The following is a 19,412-nucleotide window of genomic DNA, read 5'->3' on the forward strand; positions in this document are numbered from 1 at the left end:
TTTCTTAGCATTGCTGTCAAAATCTGACTGTTGGCAACAGATTCTTATAACCCTGCATAACGGGCTATATGGTAGACCATTCCTGAGGGGAAGGGGATGGATAATATCCGCACGTAGCAGGGTATTGCGGTCTGTTGGCTGTGTGTACAAGTCTGTATGTAAAACATCATTCTCTTTGATGATCCTTAAGTCCAGGTAGTTTATTTTTCTCTCATCAGTCTGCATGGTGAATTTGAGATATTCAGAGCTCTCGTTTAGCAGAGTTTGGAATTCATTTAGTTCCTGCTGACTTCCTTCCCAGAGCACAAAGACATCATCTATGTATCTCTTCCATGAGAGGATTTTAGAGAGTAGGGGGTGTGTCTCTGTTTTGTAAATGAGTGGTTCCTCAAATTGTTCCACATACAGGTTCACATAGTTGGGGTCAAAGGGGGAGGCCATGGCTACACCCCGAATTTGAAGGAAAAACTCTTTGCATTAAGGTGTCTGTAATAGAATATACTTGTCAAAATGGATGTAGACATTAATAAATGCATTTCCAACATATTTTTTTAAATGGAGGAGATGGATGTGCAGTTGCTTCCAATCAGCGGCCCCTGCAGTCATCTAGGGTTAATACATATCATTGGACTGAACTGAAAATATATCAGAACCTCCCTGATGTTGTCTTTTATGTTGCAGGTGTTTTGGCCCGTTTTGGTCAACGAGATTTGATCGCCACAATGCCAGATAGACTGGATGTACTGACTGGCTCCTGTGTGCAAATCCCATGTTCATTTGATATTCCTGGCCAACATAAGGATACATTTAACAGCACAACACTAACCTCTGGAGTGTGGATTAAAGAAAACCCATACTTTGGTGGGCTTCCGGACAATGTGATATTTAACAGTAGTGAGACGGTCAACAGATATCAAGGGAAGATAACTGGAAACATGTCCCAGAAGAACTGCACCACAGTCTTCTTCAATGTAACCACCAATTACAATAGATACTTCTTCAGGATTGAGAGTCAACCATTCCGTGCAACAGACACTGGAAAGTCTGTTGAAATAGTTGTCAGTGGTAAGAGACAATTTAACTGTTTACCAACTATTTTTCCAGTTTATATTCCTCGCATCAAAGATAAGAACAATAGTACAGTTTAACTATTAGTGTAAAATATCTTAATCTACAATGTATTACAGATTTGCCTTCCAGTCCCATCATTACTGTCTCAGGTGAGATGAAGGAAGGGACCCATGTCAGTTTGAACTGCTCTGCTGTCGCTCCCTGTCCCGACCACCCCCCTGAGCTGACATGGACTCTCCCAACACAGTTCACACCTGAGAACCAACTGCAGGAGAATCCAGACCAAACCAAATCAGTTCTCTCCACGGTGACCTTCACTCCGTCATACCTTCATTATGAGAAGAACATCACTTGTACTGCAGTCTACCCAGTAGGGGCAAGCAACAAGACAGCTGAACATACCATGATGCTTAATGTTTCATGTAAGATTTAGTCACCGGTTCCTGTAGAATAGATCATTCTATCATGTTTTCACTAATGATTGTAATAGAGTGGTTTTGATGAGACTATTCAATATACCATATCAGATACATTCTAAATGAACCCCTCTCCCTCAGTCTCTCCTAAGGACACCTCGGCCTCCATCAGTCCAGCTGATCCAGTATTAGTGGGCAGCTGTGTTAATCTGACCTGCAGCAGTACAGCCAACCCTCCTGTGACAAACTTCACCTGGTTCCAGATCAGTGGGGGTAAAACAACACGGGTAGCATCGGGACTGAGTTACTCCCTCAATGTGACTGTTGATGGAGGACTGTACTTCTGTGAAGCAAGAAATAGTCACGGCTGTGGCAAGTCAAAGGAAGTACAGCTGGCTATTAAAGGTAAAACGGGCACGTAGGGCACAATCGTATGTTAGATATACACTATATATTCAAAAGTATGTGGACACCCCTTCAAATGCGTGGATTCAGCTATTAAAGCTCCACATGTTGCTGACAGGTGTTTAAAATCGAGCACACAGCCATGCAATCTCCGTAGACAAACATTGGCAGGAGAATGGCAACATTCACTACCGAGTTCCAAACTGCCTTTGGAAGCAACGGCAGCACAAGAACTGTTTGTTGAGGGCTTCATGAAATGGGTTTCCATGGCGGAGCAGCCACACACAAGCCTAAGATCACTATGTGCAATGCCAAGAATCAGCTGCAGTGGTGTAAAGCTCACTGCCATTGGACTCTGGAGAAGTGGAAATCCATTCTCTGGCGTGTTGAATATACGATTCACCATCTGGCAGTCCGGCGGACGAATCTGGGTTTTGACGGATTCCAGGAGAACACTACCTGCCCCAATGCATAGTGCCAACTGTAAAGTTTGGTGGATGAGGAATAATGGTCTGGGGCTGTTTTTCATGGTTTGGTCTAGGCCCCTTAGTTCCAGTGACGGGACATCTTAACGCTACAGCATAAAACGACATTCTATATTCCATATTAATGCCCATGATTTTGGAATGAGATGTTCGACGAGCAGGTGTCCACATACTTTAGGTCATGTAGTGTACTTTAGAAATCTTTATGTGAGAATTGACCATAATATGTGCTGTATTTTCAGGGCAAAAAGAGCCAAAAACCTCCATGGTTTTGGAGGTTGCAGCAGGAACTCTGGCGGCATTTTTGCTTATCAGCCTGATCAGTCTTTTTGTATGGTAAAAACTTTTCCTGGCATCAACGCAAAACTAGTTTATTTCTGCTGTGTGTTGTGCTTTTGCATATGAAAACCCTCAGTGCATTCAGAAGGCCTTTCTAAATGTCTTCCAGGAGGAGAAACTCTAGGCTCCACGATGGACTTGAAAGGACGGACAATCCACAGGGACAGGTGGGAATAAGGCTACACTTTCAAAACCATCTACAAAGTGTATCTAAGGAAGTTCACATCATTTTAGAGCAAGTTTAGGGGGAGATGACCACACCGATAGCAATGCCACATCCTGTAAGAATATGGAATGATAACAGAATAGCTGTTGGACTTTGACAGTGTTTTTCTGGCAAAATGTAACTCTTTACACCTGTCAGTTGAATTGACATTTTCATTGACAACCACTCAGTATGTGTTGTGTAACCTGCTGACATTAGAGTTTTACACATGACTGAGCTTTACACCTGTTCCTCTCTCTGTGTTCTCTCCACAGAACTCCCCGGTTGGGACAGTGTGTGCTAACCAGGCTACAGCCGGAGAGGAACCTGCAGAAAACCAGTCTGAAGAGATCCAATATGGTGACATAGACTTCTCCAAACTACGGCCCAAAGAGACCCCAGCTGCAGCCCAGGACAGGGTCCAGGGACAGGAGAGTGAGTACGCTGAAGTCAATGTGACCAGAAGAGGGGCCCAGGAACCACCTCTTAACAACCTAGATGGGCTTTATGCACGAGTGGATAAAAGAGGTGCATGTTAAGTATTTTGCCAATGGGTATTGTTGGATTCGACATTTTGAACATATTAAAGACATGATAGATCAGACGCATAGTATATTAAATAGTGAAACATACTGGGTCTCTGTAGCGAGACAGATAGCTGTGGAATGTGTTGGGTGACAAGAGGAGAGCAACGTGTTCATACAGGGGACACAGATGGATCTGTGGATTAGATGAAGGAGGGGTTGAGGTCAGGAGGTGAGGACAGATTCTCATCAGGGAGTAATACATGTTTGGTATCCTGTTACCCTCTTTATTAACTTCCTGTAGAGCAATTACATGTAAGGATTGGAGATGAGGAGGAGTGTCTTAAGTGGAATGTAAATATCTGATGGGACAAATGTTGGGTTGTCTGATTACAGCTGTATAGAACCTTTGGGAAGAATTAAACTGGGTTAAAGCTTCTCTAGTGTCTGTGGGTTATTTACTCTGAAAAATAAGAACCTAACAGTATTAAGTGTTTTTATGAACAGTATTGTGTATTAGTATTTTATTGGTGCTTTTGTTACATTTATACTTGTGTTCTCTTTGATTATCTGCATATTTGTAGAATTTGATGGGGTGAAAAGTGTTTAACTGTTAATGTAGTGGTGATACGATGATGTAGGCTGCTCTTTATTTTAGACCATTTATTTTTACTGTTGAGTTCACAGAGCATCTGTTTAATGGGTTCCAGTATAGAGGAACTGCTGAGTTCAACTAGCCTACTGAAGGTAGTTTAAGTCCATATAAAGTCAATGATGACTGAGGAGAGAAGACACATCTAGTTGGAGAGACAGTGGTCTGATACAAGACAGGAAGTTTGTGAAGGAAGTCTACATGATGACAGAATGGTGTTAACATCTACTAGTCACTGTTTCTCTGCATCTTTTGTGCAGTTACCAGAATAACAATATAATCTATTTTCAGTTTATATCTATTTAGAAGTTGTGTCAGTTTTTATGTTCAACGTTAAATCAAAGAAACAATTGAGGCTGAATTTAAGGTTGTTTATTAATTACACTGTAATAAAAACCTTTACATTCAATTTCCATGAAATATTTTGGTCTTATTGGTCCAACATTTTACGTATTTCATTCAAATTGATTACATTTAGATGTGTCACTGGCCTACACACAATACCCATTCATGTGGAATGATATCTTGAGTCAATAAGTATTCAACCTCTTTCTTATGACAATCATGACTAAGTTCAGGAGTAATAATAAGTTGCATGGACTCACTGTGTGTGCAATACTAGTGAATGACTACCTCATCTCTGTACCCCACACATACAATAATCTGTAAGGTCCCTCAGTCGAGCAGTGTGTTTCAAACAGATTTAACCACAAAGACTGGGGAGGTTTTCCAGTGCCTCGTAAAGAAGAGCACCTATTGGTAGGTGGGTAAAACATTAATAATTGAATATCCCTTTCAGGGAAGTTATTAATTACAATTTTTAATGGCATATCAATACAGCCAGTCACTACAAAGATACAGGCGTCCTTCCTAACTCAGTTCCCGGAGAGGAAGGAAAACGCTCAGGGATTTCACCATGAGTCCACTGGTGATTTTAAAACATTTACACAGTCTAGTGGTTATGATTGCTGAAAACTTAGGACTGGTCAACAATGTTGTAATTACTCCACAATACTAACCTAAATGACAGATTGAAAAGAAGGAAACATGTACAGAATAAACATATTCCAAAACATGCATCCTGTTTGCAATAAGGCCCTAAAGTAAAACTGCCAGAAAAGTGTCAAAATAAATGTACTCTATGTCCTGAATACAAAGTGTTATGTTTGGGGCCAATCCATCACAACACATCACTGTGTACCACTCTTCATATTTTCAAGCATTGTGATGGCTGCACCATGTTATGGCCATCTAGCAATGATCAACAACCAACTTGACAGGGATTTTTTTTTTTTTTAAGAATAATGTAAAAAATATTGTACAATCCAGGAAAACTCTTACAGACTTACCCAGAAAGACTCACAGCTGTAATCACTGCCAAAAAGTGATTCTAACGTTAATTCAATATTTTTGTATTTAATTTTCAAATCATCTGCAAACATTTCTAAAAACATATTTTCACTTTGTTATTAAGGGGTATTGTGTGTAGATGGGTGAGAAAATAAATATATTTAATCCATTTTAATTTTAGGCTGTAACACAACAAAATGTTTATTAACCCTTTCACACGTACCATCACACGGGTGTGATTGTTCTACAGTGGTCCATGAAGCGTACATCACACCCGTGTGATTAGAACACTCATTTAGAACGGCCAGTTTCGAATGACGCAACAATCAGCATTTGAGCTGGCCACACTTTTTTCAGAAACTATTTACACAAACACAGTCCTTACAAAGTTATGTCCAGAATGTGAGCAGTTTATTTTGGGATGCAATGTTCAGATATTCACAGAAGTATATATAACATAACACAATCATCCTAACCGGAAAAATGTAGGCTACATTTGTCCTAGCGCTAACTGAGGAAAGATTGACCCAACACAAGCAGTCATATTTTCTAACTCTCGGCTGATATAAACTACAATATGAATTAGCTAATAGCAATTACTATGTATAATTAATCACATCACGGGTGAGCTCACCATTGATCGAAAGAATTAGGTAAAACACTTTTGAAATCGAAAGTAATCCGACGATTAGTTTCAGCGCGCAGCCATGCATTTGTTGCTCACAGAAACCGAAGATAATAAGAGAAGACAAGATGAGTTTGGTCTGTTTATAGTATGCATGTTGAAGGGGTGTGTCAATCACTGTCGTTCACATCCCACCCTTCATTTCCGGAAGTCCTCAAAAAATGAGTGAACTTTTACACACCTCATTTTGTTATAACATCTTTGGTCAAGCAGACGATAACGTGAAACCCAGAATGCATTGTATGTCAACACAGCTGGAATTAGCTTAGCTCATCATAATCAGTACAACCTTCAAAAAAGTATTTTACACACATATGTGCCCATTACAATCTGTGCAAGAATCGGAATGCATGATTTGTGACCTAGAATTGAAAACATGTGAATAAAACAGTAAATACACAAATAATTGCCACAAAACATTTTCTGATAGTGATTTATTGAGACAAGTGGCGCGTGCCGGAAGTCAACCACGTACCCTCTCACTCTGAGCCATTCAGTGTTGTTGTTTATGTATGTAGATAGTGAGCTAAGCTGTAGCATTAGCAATGACTTTCAAAAGGAGACAACTCACAAATGTGGAAATTCTCGAGATTTTGAGTCTGAGTATGAAAGTCAGGAATCAGATTCTGACAGTGAGGAGCTGCCCCCTAACCTTGTAGCCATTGAGAACCCTGAATCTGAGGACCCCTTGTCCACTGACAAAGTCCCAGTTCCATTAGAAGATGCTGGTGGTGATGGTGGCAGACTGACAGTGGATGAAGTACAGGAGTTCTGTGGTAGCTGGAAGGCTGCCAGCCATTTCACCCCTCCTGGCCCTGCTGATTGTGTTGATGAGTCCCAGTCTGGAGTGCAACGCCCCTTGCCATTTCCATCTGAGGCAGAGTGCTTCAAGTTGTTTCTGACAGAGGAGCTTGTGGGAGACATAGTAGAGACCAATCGCTATGCCTTGGAGCTACAGGATAAGAGAGAGCCAGTGTAACGGATGTGAAATGGCTAGCTAGTTAGCGGGTGCGCGCTAATAGCGTTTCAATCAGTTACGTCACTTGCTCTGAAACCTTGAAGTAGTGGTTCCCCTTGCTCTGCAAGGGCCGCGGCTTTTGTGGAGCGATGGGTAACGATGCTTCGTGGGTGACTGTTGTTGTGTGCAGAGGGTCCCTGGTTCGCGAGGGGACGGACGTAAAGTTATACTGTTACACCAGGAGTGGGGGGACAACCACAATTAGTGAAATGTATACATTCCTGGTGACAGTAAAGAAGAACTCCCTAAGAGAATACTGGAGCAGAGATCCTGTGTTTGCAACTCCCTTCTTTGCCACCCTCTTTTCCCAAGACTGCTTTCTAGTTCTGCTGCTATGACTGCATTTCATCAACAACGCTACTGCCTTCCTAAATGACCCGTTATACAAAATAAGAAATGTTAACAGCTGGCAGTAAAGTGGCATGACAAACGAGACGTCCATGTCCTCTCCACTGTCCATACAGCAACCATGTCGGCCACAGGGAAGGTGAACCACCTGACGGGAGAGAGAAACAAACCAGACAGAGAAACATCAAACCAGACTGCGTGCTTGACTATAACCTCAAAATTGGGGCAGTGGATAAGGAGGGCATGATAAACAGCTTTGTGGAATGCACTCAGAAAACGACCAAGTGGTATAAGATATATTTCAATTTTTCCAGGGTAGTGTCAAAATACAACATGCCAATACTTCTGACGCATTTAGCATTGTTTTACAGAGCTAATAGAAGAATGTAACTAGCTACATAAGCACGATTGAATATAACACCATAAAAGGTGAGTAACATGAGTAACGTTACCTAGCGTGTCCGCGGTTATAAGGAATATACACAAATATATTATGCTCCATGCACACAGTGAGCTACAGTAAAAACGGTATAACACGACAAAGAAACTATTATAACGTAATTAGGCACTTACTTTGATAGAAACGCAGTCTGGATTTGAAGATGGGTGTCTGTAGTGACGCCTCTAGCACTGAGACGCTGTGCCACTTGGGAGTCAAAAGGCCAGGGTAGTTTCAACATACAACACATGCTAATACTTCCCTGACGCAATTAGCATTGTTTTCCAGAGCTAATAAGACTGTAACTAGATACCTAAGCATTGAGTATAACACCATACATGTTATGAAATGAGTAACGTTACATCGCGTTTCCGCGGTTATAAGGAATATACACAAAAATATGATGCTAAAGTAGAAACGACATAACACGACATACAGAAACTATTATAACGTAATAAGGCACTTTGATAGAAACGCACTCATTTCCAAAGTTATCCTCTTATGGCTGCAAGCCCGAGGTCGGTACACCTATGACAACATCCCCCACCCCCCCCACACTGATTAGCATCGCTAGCATAGCGTCACAATTAAATAGTAGCATCTAAATATCATTAAATCACAAGTCCAAGACACCAAATGAAAGATACAGATCTTGTGAATAAAGCCACCATTTCAGATTTTTAAAATGTTTTACAGGGAAGACAAAATATGTAAATCTATTAGCTAACCATGTTAGCAAAAGACACCATTTTTCTTTGTCCACCATTTTTTCTCAACACCAGTAGCTATCACCAATTCGGCTAAACTAAGATATTGATAGCCACTAACCAAGAAAAAACCTCATCAGATGACAGTCTGATAACATATTTATTGTATAGGATAGGTTTTGTTAGAAAAATGTGCATATTTCAGGTATAAATCATAGTTTACAATTGCACCCACCATCACAAATCGACTAGAATAAATACACAGAGCAACGTGTATTACCAATTTACTCATCATAAAACATTTCTTAAAAATACACAGCACATAGCAATGGAAAGACACAGATCTTGTGAATTCAGACAATATTTCAGATGTTCTAAGTGTTTTACAGCGAAAACACAATAAATCGTTATATTAGCATACCACATATGCAAACGTTACCAGAGCATTGATTCAAGCCAAAGAGAGCGATAACGTAATCATCGCCAAAATATATTAATTTTTTCACTAACCTTCTCAGAATTCTTCCGATGACACTCCTGTAACATCATATTACAACATACATATAGAGTTTGTTCGAAAATGTGCATATTTAGCCACCAAAATCATGGTTAGACAATGACAAAAGTAGCCCAGCTGGTCAGAAAATGTCGTGCGCCATATTAGACAGTGATCTAGTCTTATACATAAATACTCATAAACGTGACTAAAAAAATATAGGGTGGACAGCGATTGATAGACAATTTAATTCTTAATACAATCGCTGAATTACATTTTTTAAATTATCCTTACTTTTCAATACAGGTTGCGCCAAGCGAAGCTACATCTAACAAAATGGCGGCATAAGCGATTAACATTTTTCGACAGAAACACGATTTATCATAATAAATTGTTCTTACTTTGAGCTGTTCTTCCATCAGAATCTTGGGCAAAGAATCCTTTCTTGGGTCTAATCGTCTTTTGGTCGAAAGCTGTCCTCTTGCCATGTGGAAATGCCCACTGCGTTCGGCATGAACTGGAAACGTGCCCAGAGGTTCAAAGTGTCTCAGAAAGCAATGCCTCAAAATCGCACTAAACGGATATAAATTGCTATAAAACGGTTTAAATTAACTACCTTATGATGTTTTTAACACCTATAACGAGCAAAAACATGACCGGAGAAATATTACTGGCTAAACTAAAGCTTGGAAAAAGAGCAGGTCCGTGTCCACCTTGCATCAGGCGCAGCTGGAAAAGGGACACTACCTACACGTTGTGCTGTTTTATAGAGGCTCTGATTGCGCAATCGACTCCATTCAAAGCGTCACCACGTAATGACATCCAGGGGAAGACGTAAGCAGTGTTTGTATCCTCATAGCATTCACAGGGACCTTTAAACTGACTCCAGATCAGGGGCCAAGATGTCTGAAATCTGACTCCATGTCAGGGAAAGTGCTGTAGAATGAGTTCTGTTCCACTCAGAGACAAAATTTCAACGGCTATAGAAACTAGAGAGTGTTTTCTATCCAATAATAACAATAATATGCATATTGTACGAGCAAGAATTGAGTACGAGGCCGTTTGAAATGGGCACCTATTATCTGGCTACTCAATACTGCCCCTGCAGCCATAAAAAGTTATTATTGGTAACGAAAACAACTTTGATTGCGATGCAGGCGACAGGTGGAAAATATGAACACGTGTATGCAGGACGGCAGATGAGTAAATGTCTGCACACTTGAACTGCACAAACAATTGAGAAGTGTTTGGGGAATTTTGTCCGGGTCAGAAATGTCAAAAAAATTAATTGGTCCGCAAAAGTAAAAATGACTACTTTTATGTGAATGAATGAGGCGGAACACACCTCATTTCAAACTGTTATTATAAAATAAAAAACTGTTTAGAAAATAATTTAAAATTGACAAATAAAACAGGTGGCGTGCTTTGGTTTGAGGGCAGCGCGGATGAAATGTACTGTTACATAACAATCACATTCTGGAATTGGAGAGAACGTTCTAACATCACGTGCATAAAACAACTCACGCTGGGGCGACCGTTAGAGATATTTGGAACTCACGAATGAAAGGGTTAACCTTTACAGCCCAGGGGTTCCGCTAGCGGAACACCCACAACATTCCACTGAAAAGGCAAATATATATTTTTTTAATATTTAACTTTCACACATTACCAAGTCCAATACAGCAAATGAAAGAATACACATCTTGTTAATCTACCCATCGTGTCCGATTTTTAAAATGTTTTACAGCGAAAACACAACATATATTTATGTTAGATCACCACCAAAACCAAAAAACACACAGCCATTTTTCCCAGCCAAAGATAAGTCACAAAAGCAGACATAGAGATAAAATGTATCACTAACCTTTGATAATCTTCATCAGATAACACTCATAGGACATCATGTTACACAATACATTTGTTTTGTTCGATAATGTGCATATTTATATCCACAAATCTCGGTTTACATTGGAGCCATGTTCAGAAATGGCTCCAAAATATCCGGAGAAATTTTAGAGAGCCACGTCATCTAACATAAACACTCATCATAAACTTTGATGAAAGATACATGTTTTACATACAATTAAAGATACACTGGTTCTTAATGCAACCGCTGTGTCAGATTTAAAAAAAACTTTAGTAAAAAGCACACCATGCAATAATCTGAGACAGCGCTCAAATATAAATAACATTTCTCCGCCATGTTGGAGTCAACAGAAATACGAAATTACATCATAAATATTCCCTTACCTTTGATTATCTTCATCAGAATGCAATGCCAGGAATCCTATTTCCACAATAAATAGTTTTTTTTGTTCGACAATGTCCATTACTTATGTCATATTAGCAACTTTAGCTAGCATGTGTAGTACACATGTCCAAACACCGGCGCATTGAAGGCAAACGTCGGACAAAAACTTCAAAAAGTTATATTGCAAGTCGAATAAACTGGTCAAAATTAGTAGAGAATCAATCTTTAGGATGTTATCATATATATCCAATAACGTCCCAACCGGAGCATTTCTTCATGTCTGTATAACTCATGGCACACATGCCCATCCCATGGCTAGCGTGCGTGGCCAGGAACTGGCAATCTGCCAGACCAGTCACTCAAATAGCTCCCATCCGGCCCCACATCACACTAGAGGCTTCATTCCACGTTCTACTGACTGTTGACATCTAGTGGAAGGCGTATGAAGTGCAAACAGATGCATAAATTACAGGGATTTGAATAGGCGATGACTTTCACATCGACCTATTTCAGAATTTTCACTTCCTGTTTGGAAGTTTGCCTGCCACATGAGTTCTGTTATACTCACAGACATAATTCAAATGGTTTTAGAAACTTCAGAGTGTTTTCTATTCAATAGTAATAATAATATGCATATATTATCATCTGGGACAGAGTAGGAGGCTGTTCAATTTGGGCAGCAATTCATCCAAAAGAGAAAATGCTGCCCCCTAATCCAAATAAGTTTTAAGTCAAGGGGTATGAATACATTCTGAAGGCACTGAGTAAATGAATTGAGTTTCACCCCCTTTTGCCTTCAGAACAGCCTCAATTCATCGGGGCTGGACTCTACAAGGTGTCGAACGTGTTCCACCTGGATGATGGCCCATGTTGACTCCAATGCTTCCCACACTTGTGTCAAGTTGGCTGGATGTCCTTTGGGTGGTGGACTATTCTTGATACACATGCGAAACAGTGTTAAAAAACCCAGCAGTGTTGCAGTTCTTGTCACAAACCAGTGCGCCTGGCACCTACTACCACACCTCGTTCAAAGGCACTTACATTTTTTGTCTTGCCCTAACACCCTCTAAATGGTTCACATACACAATACACTTCTCAATTGTCTCAAGGCTTAAAAATTCTTATTTTACCTGTCTCCCGCCTTCATCTATGCTGAAGTGGATTTAACAAGTGACTTCAATAAGGGATCATAGCTTTCACTTGGATTCACATGGTCAGTCTATGTCATGGAAAGAGCAGTAAGATACAGTTGAACACTGACTCTGATCTATCACCTAATACCTACAGTACTCATAAATCCATTGACAGTGAGTGGTAGCCTGAACTGCATGCAGACACGTTGTTTATTTGAAATGTCATACATTTTACCCACATATAGGCAAAGCAGTTTCCACAACACTGCAATGAGCTTGTTAGTCCCTTTTTTGTCAGTCCCACCATATCCCCATCCCCACCATATTGAAGCATCAGCGTAGTGTTGTGTCCCATAGTCAATGCTTTCTCTCTTCTCTCTCTGAATCATCTGGTCCTTCTGCCTCTCAATTCCTGACCCTGTCCTCCAGAGCCTTCAGCTCTCCCCCCACCTGTTGGGGGAAGTCGGCTCTCACCTGCCAGGTAAAGTACACCCTCAGCTCCTGGGTCTCCTTCTCCCAGAAGACCTTTGGCAGGTCGAAGAGGGTTTTATCTAGAAGGTATACAGCTTTTGTAAAAAATAACAAATAAAATCTAGCAAGTTTAGGAGAATTTATGCAGCAGGTAGGATAATTAATGTTGCAGGTTATGATAAATAGATTAAAGTACAGAAAAGGGTTAGGATGAGATAAAATGCAAAAATAATTCAACTTTTGACGTAAATTTGACAAAAGCTTTATCCCACCAAGACTTGACTGTCGAAGAGGGCGCCAATTTCCACCTTGCCGCTCAGGCCCTGCAGGTCGTTGGCTCTCTCCTGTGGTACCTGTGGACGTCACGTCAATAAGAAGTCATTTTGGTAGCAGGTTAGGAACGGCAGAATGGCCCCAGATAGCATATGATAGCAAAATGTGTTGAAAAGTAGGAAATTAGCTTTAACACTGCAACACTTTGTCTCAGCCTCATGGCAAAATGTGAACACAAGCATGATGAACTATAAAACACCTAAATAAATCTCTGCTTCATGGCAAAAAGGGTAGAATTTCAGGAAGTTAGCTTTAAAACTGACAAATTGTGTAGAATAGCATTGTAAAATTGCAAATGTTTCTCTCTGCACCATGGCAAATGTGTTGAAATTCAGGAAAGTACAGTGGCAAGAAAAAGTATGTGAACCCTTTAAAATTACATGGATTTCTGCAGAAATTGGTCATAAAATGTCACAGTCACAACAATAGACACACACAGTGTGCTTAAACTAACAACACTCAAATTATTATATTTTCCTTGTCTTTATTGAATACATCATTTAAAAATTCACAGTGGAGTCAGGAGTCAGCTAACCTGGAGTCCAGTCAATGAGATTGAAGATGTTGGTTGGAGTTGCCCTGCCCTATACAAAACACTCTCAAAGTTTGAGTTTGCTATTCACAAGAAGCATTGCCTGATGTGAACCGTACCTTAAACAAAAGAGATCTCAGAAGACCTAAGATTAAGAATTATTGACTTGCATACATCTGGAAAGGGTTACAAAAGTATCTCTAAAAGCCTTGATTTTCATTAGTCCACGGTAAGACAAATTGTCTATAAATGGAGAAAGTTCAGCACTGTTGCTACTCTCCCTAGGACTGGCCATCCTGCAAAGATGACTGCAAGAGCACAGTGCAGAATGCTCAATGAGGTTAAGAAGAATCCTAGAGTGTCAGCTAAAGACACACAGCAATCTCTGGAACATGCTAACATCTCTGTTGACGAGTCTATGATACGTAAAACACTGAACAAAAATTGTGTTCATGGGAGGACACCACAGAAGAAGCCACTGCTCTCCAAAAAAAACATTGCTGCACATCTAAAGTTCACAAAAGAGCACCTGGATGTTTCACAGCGCTGCTGGCAAAATATTCTGTGGACAGATTAAACTAAAGTTGAGTTGTTTGGAAGGAGCACACAACACTATGTGTGGAGAAAAAAAGGCACAGCACACCAACATCAAAGCCTCATCCCAACTGTAAAGTATGGTGGAGGGAGCATCATGGTTTGGGTCTGCTTTGCTTCCACAGGGCCTGGACAGCTTGCTATCATCAATGGAAAAATGAATTCCCAAGTTTATCAAGACTTTTTGCAGCAGAATGTAAGGCTATCTGTCCGCCAATTGAAGGTCAACAGAAGTTGGGTGATGCAACAGGACAACAACCCAAAACACAGAAGTAAAACAACAACAGAATTATTTCAACAGAAGAAAATACTCCTTCTGGAGTGACCCAGTCAGAGTCCTGGCCTCAACCCGATTGCGATGCAGTGGCATGACCTCAAGAGAGCGGTTCACACCAGACATCACAAGAATATTGCTGAACTGAAACAGTTCAGTACTACAGAAAACGTTTGGTTGAGGTTATTGCTTCCAAAGGAGGGTAAACCAGTTATAAAATCCAAAGGTTCACAAACTTTTCCCACCCTGCACTGTGAATGTTTACTCGTGTTTTCAATAATAGACGTGAAAACGTCAGACTGTGTTTGTCTGTTGTTGTGACTTAGATGAAGATCAGATCAAATTGTATGACCAATTTAAGCAGAAGTCCAGGTAATTCCAAAGGGTTCACATACTTTTTCTTGCCACTGTAAGCTCAGGGTACCAAATGCTGTCTTCCAACTCTGGTTAGGAGAGCATTTTCCTTAACCATATCCCTTTAACAGTGTAACGGGTGTCGTCGTCAGATGAGGAATCGGACCAAAGCGCAGCGTGGTGAGTGTTCATGACTTTTATTGAAACTGAACACTTTAACAAAAAAATAACAAAGAGAATACACGAAACCGAAACAGTCCTGTCAGGTGAAGAACACTTAACAGAAAACAACTACCCACAAAGCATCGGTGGGGAAAAGATACCTAAGTATGGTTCCCAATCAGAGACAACGATAGACAGCTGTCCCTGATTGAGAACCATACCCGGCCAAAACATAGAAATGAAGAAACATAGAAAACAAAACATAGAATGCCCACCCAAATCACACCCTGACCAAACCAACTAGAAACATAAAAAGGCTCTCTAAGGTCAGGGCGTGACAGTACCCCTCCCCAAAGGTGCAGACTCCGGCCGCAAAAACTGAACCTATAAGCGAGGATCTGGGTGGGCATCTATCCGCGGTGGCGGCTCAGGTGCGGGACGCAGACCCCGCTCCACCTCTGGCTCACCCCACTTTGGTGGCACCTCTGGTGCGGGGACCCTCGTCGCCGACCCCGGACTGGGGACCCTCGTAGCGGGCCCCGGACTGGGGACCCTCATAGCTGGCCCCGGACTGGGCACCCTCGCTGCGGGCCCCGGACTGGGCAACCTCGTTGCGGGCCCCGGACTGGGCACCCTCGCTGCTGGCCCCGGACTGGGCACCCTCGCTGCTGGCCCCGGACTGGGCACCCTTGCTGCGGGCCCCGGACTAAGCACCCTCGTTGCGGGCCCCAGACTGGGCACCCTCATTGCGGGCCCCGGACTGGGCACCCTCGTTGCGGGCCCCGGACTGGGCACCCTTGTTGCGGGCCCCGGACAGGGGACCGTAGCTGGGGGCTCCGGACTGGAGACTGTCGCTGGAGACTCCGGACTGGGGACCGTCGTTACGGGTCCCGGACTGGGGACCGTCGCTGGAGGCTCCGGACTGGAGACTGTCGCTGGAGGCTCCGGACTGGAGACCGTCGCTGGAGACTCCGGACTGGAGACCGTCACTGGAGGCTCCGGACTGGAGAAAGTCGCTGGAGACTCCGGATTGGAGATCGTCGCTGGAGGCTCCGGACTGGGGACCGTCGCTGGAGACTCCGGACTGGGGACCCTCGTTGCGGGCTTCGTGCCAAGACTCCTCACTGGAGGCTTCGTGCCATGGATCATCACTGGAGGCTTCGTGCCATGGATCATCACTGGAGGCTTCGTGCCATGGATCATCACTGGAGGCTTCTTGCCATGGATCATCACTGGAGGCTTCTTGCCATGGATCATCACTGGAGGCTTCTTGCCATGGATCATCACTGGAGGCGTTGTGCCATGGATCATCACCACTGGCCTTATGGTGAAATCAGTGGACGCTGCTGAGAGGAGATCGGCTCATAATAATGTCTGGAACGAAGCAAATGGAATGAAATCAAACACATGGAAACCATGTGTTTAATTATCACAAGCCCACTCGCTCCAATTAAGGTGCCACCAACCTCCTGTGGGTGAAATCCTTGTGAGGTTTCTTTCCCCTCCGGTGACTGAGTTAGGAAGGACACCTGTATTTTTGTGTCACGCCCTGACCATAGTTTGCTTTGTATGTTTCTATGTTTTGTTTGGTCAGGGTGTGATGTGAGTGGGCATTCTATGTTGTATGTCTAGTTTGTCTATTTCTATGTGTTTGGCCTGATATGGTTCTCAATCAGAGGCAGGTGTCAGTCGTTGTCTCTGATTGGGAGCCATATTTAGGTAGCCTGTTTTGTATTGTGGGTGGTTCCTGTGTTCCTGTGTTCCTGTGTTTGTGTTCACTATACGGGACTGTTACGTTTTCGTTCGTTTGTCGGTTTATTGTTTTATTCGTTGTTTAAGTATTCTTATTAAAATGAATACTCACCACGCTGCATCTTGGTCCTCCGATCCTTCCGACTACTCCTCCTCAGAAGAGGAGGAGGACTAGCGTTACACTTTGTGGTGATTGGGTGTATTGATAAACCATCCAAACTGTAATTAATAACTTCACCATGTTCAAAGGGATTTTCAATGTCAAATGTATTTATCTACCAACAGGTGCCCTTCTTTGTGAGGCATTGGAAAAGCTCCCTTGTCTTTGTGGTTGTATCTGTTTGAAATTTGCTGCTTGACTGAGGGACCTAACAAATAATTGTATGTGTGGGGTACAGAGATGAGGTAGTCATTCAAAAATTATGTTAAACACTAGTATTGCAAACAGAGTGAGTCCATGCAACTCATGTGACTAGTTAAGGAAATCTTTACTCCTGAACTTATTTAGTTGCCATAGAAAAGGTGTTGAATACATATTGACATTTCAGCATTCATTTTTTTTATGTCCAAAAAACGTAATTCTACATTATGGGGTATTGTGTGTAGGCCAGTGACACAACATGTAAATTTGATACATTTTAATGAGATGTAAAATGTTGGACCAATAAGACCAAAAGATTTAATGGAAATTGAATGTAAAGGTTTTAATTACAGTGCAATTAATAAACAACACTAAATTCAGCCTCAATTGTTTCGTTGATTTAACATTCAACATAAAATCTGTCACAATAACTTCTAAATAGATATAAACTGAAAATAGATTATATTGTTATTCTGGTAACTGCACAAAAGATGCAGAGAAACAGTGACTAGTGGATGTTAACACCATTATGCCATCATGTAGACTTACTGCACCAACTTCCTGTCTTGTATCAGACCACTGTCTCTCTAACTAACTGTGTCTTCTCTCCTCAGTCATCATTTGACTTTATATGGACTTAAACTACCTTCAGTAGGCTAGTTGAACTCAGCAGTTCCTCTATACTGGAACCCATTAAACAGATGCTCTGTGAACTCAACACTCAAAATAAATGGTCTAAAATAAAGAGTAGCCTACATCATCATATCAACACTACAGTAACAGTTAAACACTTTTCATCCCAGAAAATTCTACAAATATGCAGATAATCAAAGAGCACACAAATATAAATGTAACAAAAGTACCAATAGAAAACAGATACACAATGACAATACTGTACATAAAAACACTTAATACCCATTGGAATATAATTAACATGCACCTCATTTATTCACTTGAGCATAAAGACCATCTAGGTTGTTAAGTGGTGTTTACTGGTTCCCTCTACCGACCGTGGCCTGGTTAGAGCACACTGTCCCAGCCGGGGAGTTCTGTGGAGAGAACACAGAGAAAGGAACAGTTGTCAGGACCGACACTTCAGAAGAATAATGACTTCATAGTTACAGTTGGTTACACAACACAGTATTCATTCAATTCTTCCTTAAACACACATTCTAGATGGGTTTTAAAAGTTGAGTCTAACATTCCCACCTGTCCCTGTGAACGGTCTGTCATGTCAAACCCACTGGGGAGTCTAGATGTTCTCCTCCTCCTGGAAGACAAGAATAAAGGTCTTTTGACATCATTTAGGTTTTCATATATAAAAGCACAATCAGCATGATAAATATGTTTGCATTGAGGATGGGAATATCTTTTTACCATGCAAAGAATACGACCAGGCTGAAAATGAAAATCAACCCCAAGGTTTTTCCTACAATCTCAAAAACCTTTGGGTTAACAGGCTCTTCTTGCTCTGTAAATAAAACACATATTATGGTCATCTGTTCCTAAAAGAGGAAACATTTTGCACATTGTCTAACATTACAAATTACACATATACTGTAGATGTACAGATGTAAGATCTTAATTCAGCCAGTATTGTTGCAGCAAAATAATCCTCCAGCAAAAGGATTTGAAGGATTTCCTCCGTAATGTTGTTCCATTGGTGGTTAGGCTATTAGCTGGACAAAATAAGGATACATGAAAGGTGCAATACTATTAATATAACCACGTTTTATGTCCAGATTTTTGGTGAATATATGCAAATCACAAAGCTTATCTGTGATTACCACAATGCAATAAACTTCTAAGCAACAAAATAGTGATCAAAGTAAGATCCTACAACCGTATCATACCTAGATACATATAGCAGGCATGTAGAAGTATATCTCTTCTACATCTATCTATATCTATAATATTCTTAATGTTGTGTCGTATTGAATGTGCCAATGCTTCTACCTTTAATAGCCAGCTGCACTTCCCTTGACTTCCCACAGCCGTGACTATTTCTTGCTTCACAGTAGTACAGTCTTCCATCACCAACAGTCACATTGAGGG

At 41.3% G+C, this 19,412-nt stretch overlaps 1 protein-coding gene across 1 annotated transcript; it reads left to right on the forward strand.

The window, feature by feature from the left end:
* The first annotated feature begins 722 nt into the window (after nt 1-722).
* Nucleotides 723-3,460, forward strand: LOC120041948 (B-cell receptor CD22-like). The gene is made up of 5 exons (XM_038986823.1): nt 723-1,065; nt 1,188-1,493; nt 1,629-1,892; nt 2,620-2,708; nt 3,197-3,460. The coding sequence occupies exons 1-5, from the start codon at nt 723-725 to the stop codon at nt 3,458-3,460; spliced, it is 1,266 nt and encodes a 421-aa protein (XP_038842751.1).
* Nucleotides 3,461-19,412: the final 15,952 nt, after the last annotated feature.

This window comes from Salvelinus namaycush, unplaced genomic scaffold (assembly GCF_016432855.1).
Source record: "Salvelinus namaycush isolate Seneca unplaced genomic scaffold, SaNama_1.0 Scaffold591, whole genome shotgun sequence".
NCBI lineage: Eukaryota > Metazoa > Chordata > Actinopteri > Salmoniformes > Salmonidae > Salvelinus > Salvelinus namaycush.

Excerpts from the sequence above, each read along its gene's own strand:
- LOC120041948 (XM_038986823.1), top strand. The coding sequence starts at position 723 with ATGCCAGATAGACTGGATGTACTGACTGGCTCCTGTGTGCAAATCCCA. Across the intron at positions 1,066-1,187 it reads TGTTGAAATAGTTGTCAGTG|ATTTGCCTTCCAGTCCCATC; the intron begins GTAAGAGACAAT and ends AATGTATTACAG. Across the intron at positions 1,494-1,628 it reads CATGATGCTTAATGTTTCAT|TCTCTCCTAAGGACACCTCG; the intron begins GTAAGATTTAGT and ends CCTCTCCCTCAG.